Source organism: Natrix helvetica (assembly GCF_964273705.1).
Source record: "Natrix helvetica genome assembly, chromosome: 6".
In the NCBI taxonomy this organism is placed as follows: Eukaryota; Metazoa; Chordata; class Lepidosauria; order Squamata; family Natricidae; genus Natrix; species Natrix helvetica.
Window position 1 is genome coordinate 49,771,036 of NC_138553.1, and position 20,158 is coordinate 49,791,193.

A 20,158-nucleotide genomic window follows, 5' to 3' on the forward strand; every position below is an offset into this window, starting at 1 on the left:
GGCCACATTGTTATAAACAGACCGAAAGTAATAATGAAATTATATCTAGACTATATATCATAACTATATAAATTGATTGAAAACTTTTTTTTAGAATTAATATGCTGATTTTTTACGATCATGTATTAATGTTTTATACTTAGATGTATCTTATGAGTTTGGAGGGAGGGGGCGTCTGCCACACTTGCAACTGCCAAAATTTGTAACCATTCCACCTACCCTTTTCCTTATAAATATTTTTTAAAAACCAATAAAAATTTTTGAAAAAAAAAAAAGATTCTATTCTACTTCCTGTTTATTTGAGCAGGCTTGGTGAGTCTCCCTTGAATTTAATTCCCTGGTTCTAACCAATTTCAGCCTCTCCGGTGTCCTGGGTTCGCTCGGGCACCGTGAGGCTGCAGGCAGCTGTTGGGCAAGGCGCATGGGGTCGGAATGCCGATGCCAGCGTGATCGCAGTGATCCTGCTGCGATTATATCCCCACTGAGCCCTCCGTTGTTGCTGACCATGCTTCTCAGTGAGCCGGCTGTTGGCACGGAGCTTCAGAGCTCTCCGGTGTATGCGGGCGGCCATTTTAGGTGGGTCCCATGTGGTGGCGGCCATTTTGAGAGCATCACACATAGCGTTGGCCATTTTGAGAAGGTCGCACACGGCGGTGGCCATTTTGAAAGCATCAAACATGGCAGCATCCATTTTGAGAGGGTCACACATGGTGGGAGCCATTTTGAGAGCATCGAACATGACGGCAGCCATTTTGAAAGGGTCGCACATGGCGGTGGCCATTTTTGAAAGGATAAAAGTTCCGGCCGTCATTTTTTTACCGCAAAAAACAAAACAAAAACAAAAACAAACAAAAACAGCTACAGCAGCCTGATTGCCTGTCTCTTGCAGGTCGCCGCTAGAAGCCTTCCTGTCCGGACTTTCGGCAGGTTTGCCTACTCACAGCTCCTCCATCACACTGAGGGCAGCAGCGGAGGTTGGTGGCCCATGTGGTCGCACCCCACATTAATTGACCTGCGTGAGTGCTGGGAGCTTGGAGCTCGCACCATTCTCCTTCAGAATCAAAGGACTGCTGAGCTTTACTTGCCCTTGCCTTCAGTGCCTCTGCACCAGAGCGCTAAGGCTGTTTGTTTGAGGTTGTGAGTGGGGGAAAGTTTCCTTTCAGGCCTTACATCCCCACATTTAATCATGGCAGACGGAATAGCAGGCTGGTCCTTCTACCAGCAGGGCCTGTACCAGATAGGCTGGCAAGGAAGCCAGGGAGGCCATCAGAGCAAGCAAGCCTTACTCTAGGCAGGGGACTAAGCAGAGTTCGGGCCTAGACAGAGATGCCATCAGACGCCAGAAGGCCTTAGAGAAGCATTTTTCTAGGGCTCACTACAGGCCCAGACATTTGGTTCTGCTTCCCCTGGGGATCACTCGCCCGGGGTTCAACCTGGTTAGGATCTTCCAATGTTAGAGAGTGAGGATGAAGGCCAGGAATTCTCCTCTGCTGATTCCATTGCAATGGCAGGCTCCCCTGGGCCCTCTATGGCCAATCGAGCAGACCTATTTGCATGTCAGTCTGATCTGGAGGAGGAGCCGGTCACATTAGAGACCCTTGCACCCCAACAACCAGTCATTGAGCCCCATCCCGGAGCTCGCCCACCGGAAGATAGGGGACCCAATTTTCCATAGAAATGCAGGATGTCATTGCCAGAGCCATTTCCCAAGGGATAGAAGCCGGCATGTTGCAACGGGCCAAGCGCCCGCGCAAATCACGCCCACTCCTGACACTGGGACCTTCACCAGAAATGACTCATGCCCAGCCCCCTCAGTCATCACATTCTTCCTTGGCCAGTGAGGATTCTGACTGGGAGGAGGACCTTGATCCAGAACCAGAATTCTCAGGGGATGAGGCTGCTGCTCCTGACAAGCCGGCCTTTTCTGGCTTATTCAAGTATACTAATTTCAAAACTATTCTGAGCAACGCCAAAACCTCGACCTGCTTGGGTACTAACACCCCAGCTCCGACTGCTCCTGCTCTGGAGCACCTCAGCGAGGGACTCTTTGAGGAGCCAAAACCAATTCAGGAAATTGTGCCAGTTCCAAAGTTATTTCTTAATGTGGTGCAAAAGCAATGGGCACAGCCAGGCACCCTTGCCACCCCTAGTAGTAATGACAAGAAATTGTACATAGTTGACCCACGTCTAGACGACTTACTGAAATTGCCTCCCGTGGACTCTCCTGTGGCAGCGCTCACTTCCAACTCAGTGCTGCCCTGTGAACTATTGGAAGGGCTCAAGGCGGAGGACAAAAGGGCCGAGAACGCCTGCCACACGATTCATCAGGCGGCGGCTTGGGCCATTAAAATTTCTGCTTCTATGTCCTTCCTGTGCACGGCGGTGCTACTCTGGCTGAGACAGCTCCTAGCCAAGCTTCCGGCAGGGGATACCAAATTGAGACAGGATGTCAACAAAATTATGGCAGCAACAGAGTACACGGCTGATGCTACCCTGAATGCTGCCAAATTTGTTTCTAGATCCCTGACTTCTAATGTCACCACCAGGCGCCTCTTATGGCTCATACATTGGAACGTGGATATGCGATCCAAGTGGAAGATTGCATCGGCTCCCTTTAAGGGTGGTAAGCTTTTTGGGGAGGCCCTAGACCCCATCCTGGTTGAAAAGGACAAAAAGAAGGTTATGCCTTCGGTCAACAAAAAATCTGACCGTAAGGGTTCACAGACCTATAGGAGGCAGCCCTTTCGGAACTTGGAGCAGCCGTCTACCTCCAGTTCCTTCCAATGTCCATTCTCTCAGGGCACGGATAGGTCTCAGGACCGTCAGCCCTTTCGTGACAGGAACCGTTAACGGTCCTTCTCCAAACGCCCCTATCGCGGAGGGTCCAATTCGACCCTTCAGATGCTATAAGTGACCACCAGCAGATGGCTCCCATAGGAGGGCGTCTACAGCTGTTCTATGCCCAATGGGAGCGGATCACGTCAGACCAGTGGGTCCTTCAGACGATACACATAGGTCTAACATTAGAATTCATTTCTCCACTTCCCTGACACTTCATTCGGTGTCCAACCCCTCCTGTCCGGTCAAGAAGGTTCTCATGGAACAGGAGATCCTTCACCTCAGAGACATAGATGCCATAGAACCAGTTCCACCAGGTCAGGAAGGGACAGGGTTTTATTCAATATTCTTCCTTGTCCCAAAGAACTCCGGGGGGTGGAGGGGGATCCTCGACCTAAAAAAACTAAATCATCACATAGCATACCGGAGGTTCAAGATGCAGTCCCTTCAGTTAATTCTGGGTTGCATCAGGCCGGGAGATCTCTTAACATCCATAGATCTCAAGGAAGCCTACCTCCACATCCCCATTTGCAAAGCTCACCGCAGGTTCCTTGGATTCTTTTATGCAGGCTGCCACTACTAGTACAGGGCTCTGCTATTCGGCCTGCCCTTGACACCTCGAACCTTTACGAAGATCCTAGCCACGGTGGCGGCTTTCCTGAGATCTCGTCCAGTGCGCCTGCATTGCTACCTGGACGATGTCCTCATCCAATCATCGTCATGGCAACAAGCGGTACAAGACCTGCAGCACACTCTGCAAACCCTCCAACATCATGAGTTCTCCATCAACAGAGAAAAAAGTCACCTGCATCCGACCAACAAACTGCAGCAACTGGGTGCCATCATTGACACCATCAGCTGCCAGATCTCCCTGTCTCCAGAGCGCTTGGCAAGCATCATAAGCCAGGTGTTCCAGCTACTACACTCGTCACAGGCATCGGTGCTGCAGTTGTCACAACTTCTCGGCAAGATGATTTCATGCCTGTCAATAGTTCCTTGGGCATGCCTTCATTGGCAACACCTACAATGGATCCTCCTGCCCTACCAGAGGGCCAACATGAGCAACTCTCAACAGCTGGTTCGAGTCTCTCCAAAGGTACGTCAGTCTCCCAGTGGTGGTTGTCCCCTGCGCTGGCGAAGGGCACCCTCTTCAAAGAGCCAGACTGTCTCATCATCACGATGGACTCCAGTCTATTCGGCTGGGGCGCTCATCTCCACAACCAGATTGCACAGGGCAGATGGTCACCGCCCAAAACCTCCCACAGCATCAACTGGTTAGAATTGAGAGCAGTGTGGCTCGCACTCGTTTACTTTGTATGTATTTGTATGTTTTTGTGTTACAACCCCTGGTATGCCCAAATATGGGAGCAGCTCACTACTCCCTCTTTCTGTCCTTCGGCTCATTACAGAAGGCCATCCAGGCAGAAAACCATACTTTTATTTTTAATGTTGCCTTTTTATATTTGTGTTGTATTTGTGCTGATAAATAAATAAAGGGAGACTAGTATAGATCTATTTCAAGCTATTTAGCTCTCATCAGCTAGCCATACCCTTACTGGGATTCGAACCAGGGCTCGAATGTTTCGAATCCCAGTAAGGGTATGGCTAGCTGATGAGAGCTAAATAGCTTGAAATAGATCTATACTAGTCTCCCTTTATTTATTTATCAGCACAAATACAACACACACACACACACACACACACAGAAATACAGTAGGGAGGGAGGAAGAGAGAGAGTGTAGGTAGGTAGGTAGAGGGATAGAGAGAAATAGAGATAGAGAGAAATACAGTAGATAGGTAAGGAAAGAGAGAGAGCAGGTAGGTTGGTAGGTAGAGGGATAGAGAGAGAGAAACAGAGAGAGAAATACAGTAGATAGGTAGGGAGAGAGAGAGAGAGTAGTAGGTAGATAGAGGGGTAGAGAGAGAGAAATACAGTAGGTAGGTAGGAAGAGAGAGAGAGTAGGTAGGTAGGTAGATGTTTCCAGGTGTACTTATCCATGTGCTGGAGAAGAAAATCACTGACAATCTGCAGCACCTAAGACTTTGTTTCTGCTGGCATAGCACTTGATCAATGTAATTCTCGTCAATCAGTTAGAGAGCTTTCCAAAAGGAAAAAAAAAAGTTTTTGCACTCTGCAAACCTCACAGAAATGGCCCGTTTTCGTGAAAAACCTTTTTTTTAAAAAAAGGCATGAATAGCCTTGGGGGGGGGGCTTGCAGAGTGTTCCTGGTGGGGCTGGGGGGGGGGGCAAAAAGGAGCAAAAATAGGCTTGTTTTTTTTGTCAAAAAAATTGCATGCATAGCCCTATGGAGGCTTATATAGTGCTGCTGGGGGCGGGGGGGGGGAAACGGCCCAATTTTTGCTCATTTCTGCCCTCCCCTGCCCCCAGGAGCTCTATGAAAGCCTCCATAAGGGTATGCATGACAATTTTGGTGAAGGGGCAGGGCTTCGGGAGGCAAAAAATGCTGTATTTGATGTATAAGACGCACCCAGATTTTCAGCCTCTTTTTTGAGGAAAAAAGTGCGTCTTATATCCGAAAAATATGCTAGTTATGTGACATCTCCCTTAATGACTGTTTCAGTCAATGACTGAGGTGCTAGTCCCAATTGTGGTTTTAAGGAATTACTTGTAATATCACTTGATATAAAGGTTTTTCTCAACAATCTTTAAATTAGAAGGAAATCAAAAATGTTTCTTTATGTGGTTCAGGCATGCTGTTTTAGAAATATCACTACATATAAAATATCTGTTTCATTTCTCATTGTATAAAATTTATCATATTTTTATTTGTAAACCACTTGGAATCACTTGGATAGTGACATGGGTGGTGTGTAAATTTGATTAATAATCGAAATACTAATTGAAGATGCCTATAAATCAAAATGAGCCTAATGTAGAAATTTTGATAATGGTCTTAAGCAGGTTAAAAGAAAAAGCACTTGCTGGGTTTCAACTCCCATTTTTTTAGATGATCTTAACATACATACATACACTGTATATAACAGACAGAAGTCCATATTTCAATAACAGTTTACTTTGTACTCTACTTATTATCCTCTAGACATATAATATGTATCAAGAAAATAAAATTGAAGCTGAAATATACTAGCTTCTTTAGACCATCTTTAAAAGTAATAATGAAACAGGGCAACATGACCCTGCCATAGTAACTAGAAAAAAAGACTTCACTAATTACCTTTCTGAAGGTTAAGATTTAAAAGTGATATTTTGATTATTCACTGTTTGAATTTTTTAACAAATCTTTATGAATAAATACTAGTAGACCATGAAAATATAACTTTGAACTATGTAGATATTCAATAAGCACCCCCAGAAAAATCATGTTCTAAAAACTTTCCTTAAATGCTTTTTAGAAATGCATTTATAATCTGTTTTTGTTTGTTGATAGTACAATTTATTGTTTATTTATGAAATTTATATGACTGCCCAATTCAGATATAGATGAATCTGTTTGGTATACATCAAAATATATAATTACAGTTAAGATTACAACTACAATTTGAAGATCACTTCAGGTTTCCAAAGGTGACGGACGTTGGTCCACTGTTCGCTTCTCCGGTGGGCTCCTTTTAGGAGCACAGGGGGTCTTGGAGGGACGGCTTGCTGGAACCCCCCGGATAGGCGGCAGCCATGGGGGGTCCCCAGTTTCGCCTTAGGAGCCGGGGAGCATAGGGGGTGCATAACAGCACCTTTCCGGAAGGAAAGAGTTAACTACATGCAGCAGCTGAAGTGCTGGAGGTGAGAAATTTGCTCCAATCTCCTTAATTGCTTTTAACTGACGAGTAGCGGCTTTTTTACAAGTTGTGGATTCAATCTGTTTGAAGTAGGAAGATTGGAGGGGGGTTGTTTTTTTTCTTCTACCCCTCTCAGGCAAAGCGGCATTTGGACTGTCTCTCAATCTCAGAATGGAGATAGAGAGCAAAAAATTGAATTAGCCACTTGAACTAACTATGTGAAAAGATTTATATCATAACTGCAAGAGCAGATTGCTGAGTTGTTTTAAAAGCTTTATGGAAGTTTTTTATGTTCTGCTCCTGATCCCGAGAAGGAGCCAAAATGGCCTTCTTCCTTCTTCTTCTTCACACTTATAAATGAAGTCTGCCTTTTGAAACTACTTTTGAAGAAAGTCTGGCTTTATATTATCCCCCCTGAATGACTCTTGGAGCCTCTCTTATTACGTGGTCTTTCTGGATTTGGACTATTTGATTTCTTTTTTTTTTTTTTTTTTGAGTGACTTCTTGGCTTGGAACTGTGACAGAGGGTTAATTTTCACTTTTGCCTGTCTTCTCGGACTTGCTTGGCTGCACGCTTCACAGACGCCATTTCTTTTGCAAAAGATTTTTACTCTTTCTGAACTTAGACAATGGGGGCCAGAAAACCACCTACAGGCAAAGCAGCCTCGGCACCAACTTCCACTGCATCCAGTCCAACAATTCAACAGACAAAAATTTCATCATTTTTACAAGAAAAGACTGGAGAGAGTTCAAAAGATTTATCTGTTACTCAAATGTTTCAAGCCATTATGCAGGGACAAAATGAGTTGAAAAGGGAGGTAGCAGATTTTAGAGATGAGCTTAAAAGTGTGCAGCAACAAATAACGGAAAATAAACAAAGAATTGGTGTGCTAGAGGAGGGCGTGGCTGGGCTGGGGAAGGAGGTTAAGGCAGTCCAGAAGGGGAATATAGAATTGGAAAATTTTATGGCAAAGATGGAACTTGAAAAAATGTCCTTCTTTCTCAGATTCCAGAACCTACCGGAGACAGAAGATCTTAAGGATATTATGAGTACAATTTTAGCAGAATATATTAAAAGAGATAAAGAACAGTTGTGGTGGGATATGGATCTGGTTTATAGGATTAATTCAGCATATGCCAGAACACATAATGTTCCAAGGGAAGTAGATGTTAAATTTCTTAGGAAGACCACGAGGGATGAGATTCTAGGGGCTCAGAGGGGGGGACCACTAAAATATAAAGATAAACAAGAACGAGCCAGACATCGCGAAGACACAACATGCGGTCTCGACAGTCCGAGACTGCCATTGATTCTTTTACCTGCTGCACGGTCCGTAGGGACCTAAACCGTCCCGGAGAGACAGTGACAGTAAGACAAATCCTTGCTGGTCTCAGGGACACCGCAAAGTCCCTGATTGACCCAAGGGAAGTTCTCCAAGCCAGTGGTAAACAGACAGCCCCCAGGCTGACAAAGTCGGAGACGGCTCCGGAAAGAAGGTGAAAGTGAGTCCAGCTGGTGGTTTTTTTTTCTTTGAGAATGATTGCCCAAAGAAACTTTTTTTAAAACGATAAATTAGTCCTTTAAGCAAAAGAATAAAGCAGCGAAATTTATCTTTATTGGACTGTCTTAGAAAGTTTCTTTTCCCCTCTTCCATGTAACAGCGTTTTGTGGATTGAAGTGATTGGAATGCTTCCTGTTTCTCCTCTTAAGTGAATGAATTGATTTTTCCTCCTAATTTGTGCTACCTTTATTTTTTGACTGATCTAAAGCTTTTTTCACTTTAATAATCCTTCCTCTTTCTGACTATTAAATTTTATTAAAGACACTTAGAGATCTTTGTTCTCCTTAAGCTTGATACGAAAAAGTGAAAGTTGAATCTGCCATTCAGAAGCCAGAACTTGGTTTTTTTCTCCTTTTGAAACAAAGTATCCTTTGCTCTATTTTCTCTGAGTTTGTTGACATTGTAACTAGAGGGTTTGCAGCTTGTCTATAGAGACTGATACTGGCTCAAGGACATGAACTGTTTTTCTTGCAGGTGTCCTTGTGGAATATTTTGGACAAGGGAAGGGAAAGAAAAGAAAAGATAGAACCTTCATTTCTTTTTTCAAAACTTAGTTAACTTTTGGTGATGAATAAGTAGGATTTCCTAGACACTTTTAGAACGTTTTCTTTAAAAAAAATTTGTTAATTAATAATTCATTATGATAATAATAATAATAATAATAAAGTAAAAATCTCAATTAGTAAAAATAATTTGGATATAAACTGTAAATTGCGACCTGAGGAGACGATTTATCAATTCCACTAATATTTTTTTGTTTAGATTTTATTATAAAGATGCAATTTTTCTTGGGCACTTATAAACTCTACTAACAAACTTTTGGTTAGACTTTATTATAAAGATGTAATTTTTCTTGGGTTGGTGGGGAGGAGATGTGATATAAATGTCAAAAAATTCTTTTTTTTTTTTAGATAACTACAATAATAAGAAAATGTTAATGGATAATGTTTAATTATTTTTATATGTCTTGGCATTGGTAAAAGCAATTAGATATAAGCCTTAGATAGTAAGTTGGGGGAAAAAGGGGAATATGCTATAAAAGGGTAATTATTGAAGGTTTATAGGAATAGCTAATGATTGCCAGTAGATGGTTGTGTCTTCAAGTGCAAATGATTCTAGATAATAGCATATTTAAATAATTACAGCTAAATGAGAATGATGGTATATTGATGGTAAAATACATAAAGATCTTCGATTTTAAAATGTAAATTAAAAATACGAAGGATAAATAGTAACGCACAAAATTCATTTGTAACCAATCAACATGTTTTCTACAAGATGTAATGAAGAATGGTTTTTTTGTATTTTTAAAACAATAAAAAAATTTCAAAAATAAAATAAAATAAAAGATAAAGAAATTGCCATTCTTAAGCAAATTCCCCCCCCCCCAAAAAAAAGAGATAAGAGGAGGAAGTATTCCTCCTTATCAAAGAAATTATATAATAAGGGAATTTGGTTTAGATGGTTATTGCCAGAAGGAATGCTGATCTTCTGGGAGGGAAACAGAATTAGAATTAACACAGTCGTGGAGGCAGAGGCCTTCATTAAAAAACATAGTGCCCTCCTAGAGGACGGAAATATAAGAAGTAGTGAAAAAGGCGACAAAACACAAGACATGAAGGAGGGAGGGGCTGTGGCTCCGCCTGGGGACAGGGAGGAGGGAACAATAATGGAAAGACTCAGGTCACAAAAATAAATATATCTGGAATATCATTTTAATTGTTGATATATTAGAAAGTGTCAAAAGAGATGATTGAACACATGGTTGATACAATGTATAATAAGATGCTGTTTCTGCTTATCTTTTATCTTTTGTTTTTTTCTGTAAAAAGTTGTGAGAATTGGAGATTCCTACCTCTAGCACAATGGAGCTGCCCCCAAAAAATTTTTTGTATATCCACCTACCCTTTTTCCCAAATTTTTTTAAAAACCAATAAAATTCTTTATAATAATAAAAAAAGATTACAACTACAATTAATAGGTAATTGGCAACCAACAACCTGCATTATACCAGTAGGGATAACTGTACAGTATGTTTTAGGAGTAATCATTCCAGAGGGTATATATCATTATTAAATGCTCTGAGACAAATATCAGTAAGTTGAAATTCATTAAAACTTAATTTTATAGTGAAAAGGTAATGTAATACCCCTTTATAGCAAGTATATTTAAAAGATAGTCATTATTGGTATTGAGTACATTATTGGTACTCATTATTAACGTAACGAGGTTAAAATATTTTTCTCTCATGGCTCAGCCTCTAGAAGTGTATCTCTATTATTTTATTATTGATAAACATTGAGCGCAAAGACCGCCAATTTTTAGCACTATATCCATTTGTTTGGTATCACTTGCACATCATGCAGTTGCCCAGATTATTCCAGCTCAGATGGAAACTCAAAAGGGTTCCCAAACTTTTAAGCACCCCCGAATAAAGCACTTGAGTTAATGTTTTAACTTTAAAACAGGGGTGTCAAACTTGTGGCTGCGGGCCAGATGCGTTACGTGCTGGTCACCCCACCCCTGTTTTAGCTAAGGGGGGAAAGTCACAATATGTCACATGATGAGAACTTGATGCTGCGAGTTTGATACCCCTGCTTTAAACCATTAAGACCAAAAGAGCTAACATTCTCCCTCGGAAGAAAAAAAAAAGCAAAAAGATCACAATGTTGCCTCAGAGGCACAATCATTATGGCCATGATCCTTTGGCATCCAAAGGCCATTTTAAGGTATTTAAAGCTCAGGTTTCCATTCTCTTTTCCTGAAAGCCATGATAACTGAATGTAACAGAAGTGCTCGTTGTATATGATTGATTTCTTTCTTCTTTTGAGCCCAACTTGAGTTTGGTATACAATGGAAGCAACATCTGCATTTAAAATGATGGATTCCCAGCAGACTACTAGTTGATAACAAAGAAACTGGGGTTACTGAAAATTGATGTCATCAAATAAATATATAGATTGAATAAGGAAACTACCAAAATTCATCCTTGATGGACCCTCCTCTGCATGTTTATTGCCTCTAATAACATTATTTGCAGGAAGTGTTTCAATACAAATACCGGTAGTCTGAAGAGAAAAAAGAAGCAGCTGCTTGTCAAGCAGCATACAGCAAAGTTTTGTCTACAACATGGGTATCAAACTTGCCATCATGCGATGTATCGCAATGTTATTTCTCTTCCCAGAGCTGGGGTGGTCATGGCCTGCACATGATGCATCCGGCCCGTAGGACACCGATTTGACATCCCAGTCTACAAGATATTTCTTGAGTCATATTCAAAAGATACACTGAAATCCAGAAAAGTCATGCACAGGAAGGTTGCAGTTCTTGTATATGCTTCTGGGTAGGATGATGGAAAACAAGTATGTAAGCTGAATCCAGTTTTTTCAATAATTTCTTTGCTTCAATCCAACCCTGAAATGTAATATTTGGGCATATAATTTACTTATTTATATTGGTAATTAACTGGATCTTATCTGTTTACATGTTCTTTTGCATACATGTATATGATGCTGATTACCTTCCCTGGCCAATGCTCTACTATCACTTTGGTTGATAGTTGCAAGCAGAAAAGCTTATACTGGGGCCCACCACTTGGGACTCAGTTTTATTGCTTCTGGCAAAACTTTGTCAAAGCCTGGAACCTTGCCTGTCTTCAGAATTCTCTATGCATCCCGCATGGATCTCTTCTGTGAATAAGCTAATGTGGTGGTTAGAGTTATTAGTAATTCATGGTAACTGTTGTGCACTTATCATTCCATTGGAGATGTATTCTATTATTACAATTCTGTAATTGTGTAGGGGAGTGTTTCTCAACCTTGCTGGCTGGGAAATTCTGGGAGTTGAAACCCACACATCTTGAAAGTTGCTGAGACTGAGGAACACTGGTGTAGGGTGTAATTTATCTGGCATGGCCAACTCTGTATTCAGTACTATTGTTGGTATTACTGTGAAATCATTCCAAACATTACTTCTTTTTCACATTGAGCAGTGAATGAACTATACTGTGGGAAACCAGTAATAGACAACAGTGGATCATTCCCAAAAGGCGTATTTGGCATGACAGTCCCAATCATGGGGCCATTTGAAATTCAAATGGATGACTGATACAAAATTAAACCTCAGAACTTTAGCAACCTCAGATCTTTGGGTAATAATGAAGTCTCTAACATTTCTCCCTTTGAGCAAGATTTGACTTCTAAAAAAGTCTGGTCATTGGCATTCATTCTTAAAATATTTTACTAAATTGCTTAACATTAATATTCGTTCAAAAATTGCTATTATTGTATGAGATGTAAGCAAATACTACCTGAGTATAGAGTTCTCATCTGGTGCTATTTATTAAGGTTCCAGTACCTAGCTCAAGGTTGATTTCTTTAATTTTATCTTTAATGGCAACACCCTCAAAAATGATTGAACATTAATAGAGGAAAAATACAACATTCCTAGATTATATTTACTTTAGATCTGATGGTTATGTTGCACAGTGGTGAAATGTGTTTTTCCCCTGCTCCTCTAATATGAACCCCCACCATGACATAATAATTTTTGATACATTTCCAAGTGGAAAAATGTAAAACAAGTATCAGTCAAAAACAGTTGATTTCTAAAGTCCAGTCAGCTACAAGATTTGGAGGAGTTAATATGGGTATGTATAGCTTACAACTTGTGTTATGCAAAATATGCACTCTGCCATCTCAAGTACAGTCTTATCAAGTTAACTTAATAGCGTAGTAGCAAAAGATGTTTGCAAAAAAAAAAAAAAAACCCAAACAAAAATATTGAGTCCCAAAAGTTTTCTTAGATATTATTCTGTATTTAGATATAACTAGATAACTAGGCAATCTTGTTTCAGCTGTATTTTCATACCATATTAGCAAATTACTCAACAATGGAAGAGCTTCTAATATACTGGGAAATTCTTTTAAAAGGGGGAGAGTTATTCAGAGATGTATCTATCTTGAAAGTAGCCCATGTTGAACTGTTTAGCAGAGACAAACATCAGTAGTTGACCACAGGAAATGTTTTATGACATTTCGTATTATGTCATAAAATGCTGTATGTTAATTTGTATGTCATAAAATGGTTCATAAAATTAAACAACTTAGATACCACAAGAGTCATGAGTCCTCTGTTCCCGCTTTAAGCTGTCAATATTCTTTTGAAAATACAGTGGTCCAGGTGTGGTATCACACTTTATAAATTTATCAACATGAACAAATATAAGAAGCAATATTTTAGCTGACTACACTGTCATGTCATTTTCGGTACAGAAGTGACTACTAGTCCATCCCTTTTATAGCACAATTGCTCCTTCCTCTTGGTTTTCCTAGATGCTCTTCGTTCCACAGTATTTACTTTGGCCTAAATTGGGTGCTATCTTTAACATAGGTATATAAGCCTCCCATATGAAAAGCCAAACTAGTTTCTATTCAGACTGGTGGGTAAAATCTATCAATAAGAATAGAGCTGAAAGGGACGTAAACCATTTCACATAAATGGTTGTCCAGTCTCTTAAAAGCCTCCAGTGATGGAGCAGCCACAACTTCTCTTGGCAAGCAGTTCCACTGGTCAATTGTTTTGTCATGTTTTTCCCATTTTGACAACGATCAACAGCATAATACAGTCCTCAACTTAAAAGTTTGTTTAATGACAATTCAAAGTTACGACAGCACTGAAGAAAGTGATTTTATGACCATTTCCCACACTTATGACCCTTGTAGCTTGTCTCACATTGGCTATTAAAATGTTCACTGTATACTCGATGGCAGCCAAGTTCAACACTTCTATTTGTTAATAACTCTAATGTTCATTGTGACCAAGAGGATACCATTCTTTTCTTGGATGATCACTTTTCAGAAAAGGAGGTGTCGCCGTTGCTGCCCCATGATCCCAGCCCAGAAGAGGATCCTGCGTGTGTGGGCGCACGTGCGTGAAAGATAGAGAGATGAGAGAGAAAAAAGGGGGAGAATTCCCTTTTCTTTCATCATTCCCATGTGTGTGTGCACGCGCATGCGAGAAAGATAGAGGGATGAGAGAGGGGCGGGAGGCGAGGGCTGCCTTGAGTGCAAATGTGGTGCTTCGCTCGTGCACTAAGGCTCCGGCCACCCTCCTCCCCCTCCCCTCCTCTTTCTCGTGACTCCCTGGATGGCTGTGGCGAGGCCAGGTGTACGCACAAGTGGAGAGACTCTCAAGTGAGCAGCCGGGCTCGGCCAAAGTGCAACAAAGGCATGCATGATGCGGATAGGCACTCGTTTGATGAGGGTCTCCCCACTTGTGCAACCCTCCCAGCTCTGCCACAGCGGGCGGTCGTGGCCGGGTTGGGTCAATGTCTCGGGTCGGAGAGCAAGCGACCGAGGCATGCCCAGCATGAAAAAGGGCTGGAAGAAGCTACAGCAAGAGCGAGGTGCCAGAGAATCAGCTTCAGCCGCTTCTCCATCCCACCCAACCCCGCTCTTACTTTCTCAGGTCAGGCAAGAGTGACAGGAAGGGGAGGGTGAGGGGCGGGGCCAGCCAGTGGTGGAATCACCCGACAGGAAGCCACAGCAGAGGACCAAAGAACCGCATGACCCCCAGACTAATATAATACGCAGTACTTTGGTAAAATGTTTCCCAATGAATTGTAATACGAAAAGAAAAATTGAGAACAATCTTAGAGCTGAAGTTGTTTGCTTTGATGTTGGAATGATCTGATAATCCCAAAGCTCCTTCAAACTACAGCGATAAAGTTGATCTGGAGGTACCATCATATCAAAAAATAGAAAGCAATTATCAGTTTTTCTGAGATGTTGTCAATGCTGAACTTCAGAAAGTAAATGGTACAATATAAAATTAAATTTGAATAAATTTAGATGTCAGTTTAATAGCAATTTAATTTAATTTAAAGTGTTAGTATAATTATTTTAAACAATTTACCGTTCTATTACATTACAAGCAATACTTTGCTGGTAACTTTCACAGATAGGGATTTGGTGGCTCAGTGGCTAAGATTAGAAAGGTTGGCAGTTAAGCGGTTGAAATCCCTAGCACCACATAACGGAATGAGCTACCGTTACTTGTTCCAGCTTCTGCCAACCTAGCAGTTTGAAAGCATGTAAAAATGCAAGAAGAAAAATAGGGACCACCTTTGGTGGGAAGGCAACAGCGTTCCATGCGACTTCAGTCATTTAGTCGTGCTGGCCACATGACCATGGAGACATCCTCGGACAGCGCTGGCTCTTCGACTTTGAAACGGCGGTGAGCACTGCCCCCTAGTGTCGGGAACGAATAGCACATATGTGCGAGGGAAACCTTTACCTTTCACAGAACCCCTGGGATAACACAAAATGCTTTCAACATCAACTTGTCAGATCCCATACCCTTTGGTAAGCATAAATCATTTCTTCAACTGATCTTGTTTCCCCACTCTGAAAATGTACTTTAGGGGTTACTTGTGTGTTCTCTATTGCAACCCCAGAGTGCATGTTCAATAGGAAAGCAACAGCATTGATTCTATATCTATCATATTAAACACAATATTTGCAGACACAACTCTTTAGGAATGAAAGCCAGGTTCAAATTTCTGTTTAATTATCAACAAAATGGAGATTCTCAGGGACAACTGTAAAACAGTAATAATTAGCTATTTGGAGAAGCAATAGCAATAGCACTTTATATACTTTATATAATCAGAATCAGGTGTTCCAATCACTTCCATGGCCACAGGTGTATAAAATCAAGTACCTAGGCATGCAGACTGTTTTTACAAACATTTGTGAAAGAATGGGTCACTCTCAGGAGCTCAGTGAATTCCAGCGTGGAACTGTGATAGGATGCCACCTGTGCAACAAATCCAATTTCCTCGCTCCTAAATATTCCACAGTCAACTGTCAGCTGTATTATAAGAACGTGGAAGTGTTTGGGAACGACAGCAACTCAGCCACGAAGTGGTAGGCCACGTAAACTCGTCCAACATCAGTGTGTGACCTCACAAACGCGCTTCTGGAAGAATGGTCAAAAATTCCCATAAACACACTCCTGAAACACACTCCTGAAACCTTATCTGTTCAAGTTATCTAGAACTACAATGTGCACAATCTGCTGATTTTTATTAGAGTCCCATTATACATAGTCAGTTTTTTGAAACTTTCTATTTCATATAGAGGATGTTAAGCTTCATCAATCCTATACTCATAATTCACAAGCTGATGATGAAACAGAGAAAAAAAATGCCACCTTAAAGCAATACACTGCTGTGTAAACTACCAGCAAAAAAAAAAAAAATCAACCTGACCTTTTACCTATGACTAAATTCATGTATGCCTCCACTTAGATGTAAACATTTCAGGCCAGTTACAGCTACATACATCTACTACAAAACATTTTGCTCTCCTCCTCCCATTTCAGAGTTCTCCCATTTACTCCCTAGACCTCCCCTGACCAAAGCTTTGCAAAACGTTTACAAGCTTCATCTGCCTGCATAGCAGGCTGTGCAAAAGGGGAGATATGTTGAAAAAAGGAATGAAAATAATTGTAGAAGTAACAAAAGACATAAGAGAGTTACTCAAAGATGAGTATCAGTGGGTGACTGATATAACTGAAACACCTCCCTTCCCTTTCTTCCCCAGGGTGAAGAGGAAGGAGAAAAAGAAAGGCTACTGGCTTAACTGAAGAAAAGATAAAGAATCCCCCCTTCTTATTATAGTGAGTCAGGAGAATGGAGTAGCAGAGATGTTTGAAATCTTGTGAGCTCCATTTGATAAAGAAATGAAACTAGAAGTGGAGGCACAATATCTTTTAGCCACCCACAACCAGAAAACAGACAGATAGACACATCTGTAAAGTACTATAGAGATGGTCGTCAGGGAAATATATAGTAGTTTTTACAAAAATACAGAAGCATCCTTGAGCCCTGAAAAAGGTGATAGTATTATGGAAAGACTCTGTGGTTGCTTCCTGATTCTCTGGTGTAAAAGAGAGAGGAGAGGAAAAACACAATCAGACTTGCACAATCCCATTATTATAGCCTCTTAATAAAAGTCTAGTCATCCTGTGCAGTCTGTTTCTGATTTGGACAACCTTGAAAGGCTAATGGAATACTTCCAAATGTGGGGGTGGGGAGGAAAAAAGGAAAGAGTTGATATAATCATGTCAACACTGAATATTCCTATTTCAACTGGCCTAAAATGTAGGAAAAATATATATAAACTCTGGAAAACAGACATTTACATAGGTTTTTATTTTACATTTTGCAAATCTTTGTGCATACGGCTACATTTTTATTTGCAATAACACAACTAATCTAGTTGAGCTATGTCTGTAATTTTCTACTGTAAGCAAGTTCCTCAACATAAGGACAGATATATAGAGATCAAATTTATTGCTTTGGCTAATGGGAGGGTAACAAATTATTGAGTCCTAGTGTCACAATACAGGTCAAAAGACAGCAAATAATCATAATGTAACTGATATAACTACTAACATAAATAGCGGTGACACACTTGAAAATACAATACTATTTCAAAATTTAATCCACATTTCTTAGAAGTTATAATCACAATTAAATTTCCATCCTGAAGAATATTCGTTTTTTACTCTGAACAGTTTTAAGCCAAATAATGTCATCAAAACACAGTTTTTTTGAATTACAAAAATGTTGTTTCCAAATAGAGAAGGCTTGGGATAAAGGAACATAACTTCATTAAGTGTAAGGCATTGCTTTCTTTAAATCACTTACTTTGGAGCTGAAGGACCTCTAGGCCATGTTCCATCTTCATTTTTTTGTTCTATCACTAATACCTATATGCAACAAAAGGGACAAACATGAAATTCATTCAGTTTAGAATAATGGAGCATAATTTATATTTACAGGTAGTTCTTGACTTATGACAACTGGGCCCAAAAGTTATGTTGCTAAGTGAAACATTTAAGTGAGTTTTGCCCCATTGTATAACTTTTCTTGACACAGTTTTTAAGTGAAGCATTGCAGTTAAGTTAGTATCATGGTTGTTAAATGAATCTGGCTTCCCCATTGACTTTGTTTGTCAAAAAGTCGCTAACGGTGATCAAGTGATCAGTTGGGACACTGCAACTGTCATAAATATTGCCAAGCATCTGAATTTTGATCACACTATGCTGCAATGGTCATAAGTATGAAAAAGTCATGTCACTTTTTTCAATGCTTTTGTAACTTTGAATATTCGCTAAATGAACTGTTGTAAGCTGAGGACTATCTATACTCATCTGTATGCTGAAGCATGTACAAATGGTAGATTTTTCAATTATGCCAATATTATGAATCTTAACATTTTTACCTTATCCATTAAATTCAGATCAAAATCTTTATTTAAAGCATTCTATAATGTTGGCAAAGTATCATTTTTGGTACTACAGGTAGACCTCACTTAGAAACTCAGATAGTTACTGTTCAAAGTTACATATGGTGATGGAAAAGATACTTTGCAACTAAAGCCCACAATTATGATCTTTGCAGCATCTCTCTCAGTCACATGTTCTCCTATAGAGTCAATTAGTATACACTGATATGTGCCTGACTTAGAGAACAAGAAGCAGGAGATTCTACGTGGCAGCATACTATCAGTCAACATAATCAAAGTTTATAATATTTATATTTTCAAATGTAGGGCCAGAAATATATATCATACCTGTCCCTGGTATAAGCCAGCATCCTGTATGGTACTGTCTGGTTTATTCAAAGGTTCAAAGGTATTACTCATATATTTGTTCCACAATCTTGTTTCTTTTTCATCTGGAATACTGAATGTTTTCCTTATCTCTTTTTCAATTGTATCTACATGTACAAAAACATTAGTATTTAATTTATTTTAAAATACTTTGATTCTAGGTGGCAAACAATAATAAAGCAAAGAAATACACACACACACACACACACACACAGACACACACACTGGTCTTGTTGTATTCAGGTATTTTCCCATGTAAGATTGAGATTGTCTTGGCAACGTTTTGGCGAGGTTGCCAAGACAATCTCAATCGTACACGGGAAAAGACCCGAATACAACAAAACCAGCATACCTACACCCGTGAATATCTACGAACACACACACACACACACACACACACACACACACAAACACGGAAACGCAGAATCCATCCAACCCTACGCAGAATCCATCACCTCACACGTACAAAACTCACTCCACTTCATAGAAACAATAAAGAAACAAAACATACAACCCAGCGACCTACTCGTGAGCTTCGATGTCATATCCCTCTTCACCCAAGTGCCTATAAAAGAAGCCTTGACAGCTATCCAGAACAAACACAGCCCCCCTAAACACATCCTGGACCTGACCAACCACTGCCTAACCAACACATACTTCATCCATAATGGACAAAGATACAAACAGATAAAAGGAGCACCCATGGGATCACCCCTCTCACCCGTCATCGCAAACTTATACATGGAACATTTTGAAATAGCGCCTTAAATAAATCTGAACACAAATCCAAACTCTGGTTTAGCTATGTTGATGACACTTTTATGATTTGGCCACACGGGAAAGAAAAACTGGACAACTTCCTCACACATCTCAACAGTCTACACCCCAAAATACAATTCACTATGGAAATAGAAGCAAACAACCAACTTTCCTTTCTGGATGTCCTAATCTACAAAAAACCCAATGGCTCCCTAGGACATACTATCTACCGGAAAAAAACACACACCAACCGCTACTTAAACGCACAATCCCATCACCACCCTGCACAGATCAACTCTGTAGCCAAGACCCTCATCTCCAGAACCAAACGCCTAGCCGACAAAGACCACCTGAAAACTGAATTACACACTCTCAGAAACGTATTAATCTCCAACGGATTCCAAAGAAAAACAATTACCAACCTAATGCAAAGGGAGACTCCCCCCAAAAATCGAGACACAGAACAGGACAACGGCATCGCCCTCCTCCATTACATCAAAGGCATCACAGATAAAATCAGCAAAATTCTCCACAAACACAATATCAAAAGAGCCTTCAACA

At 40.5% G+C, this 20,158-nt stretch overlaps 1 protein-coding gene across 8 annotated transcripts in view; it reads right to left on the minus strand.

Moving 5' to 3' along the window:
* The window catches only part of USP15 (ubiquitin specific peptidase 15), a 100,216-nt gene that overhangs the window by 69,727 nt on the left and 10,331 nt on the right, over positions 1–20,158 (minus strand). For 6 of the 8 annotated variants that reach the window (XM_081957003.1, XM_081957004.1, XM_081957005.1 and 3 more), the window contains 2 exons: positions 18,800–18,945; positions 17,872–17,933 (listed from right to left, as the gene is read on the minus strand). In XM_081957003.1, coding sequence (XP_081813129.1) covers positions 17,872–17,933; positions 18,800–18,945 — 208 coding nt within the window. Of the gene's footprint in view, positions 1–11,403; positions 11,571–15,704; positions 16,137–17,871; positions 17,934–18,799; positions 18,946–20,158 lie in introns of those variants that run through there. The other 2 variants (XM_081957011.1, XM_081957009.1) reach the window with 2 other exon arrangements.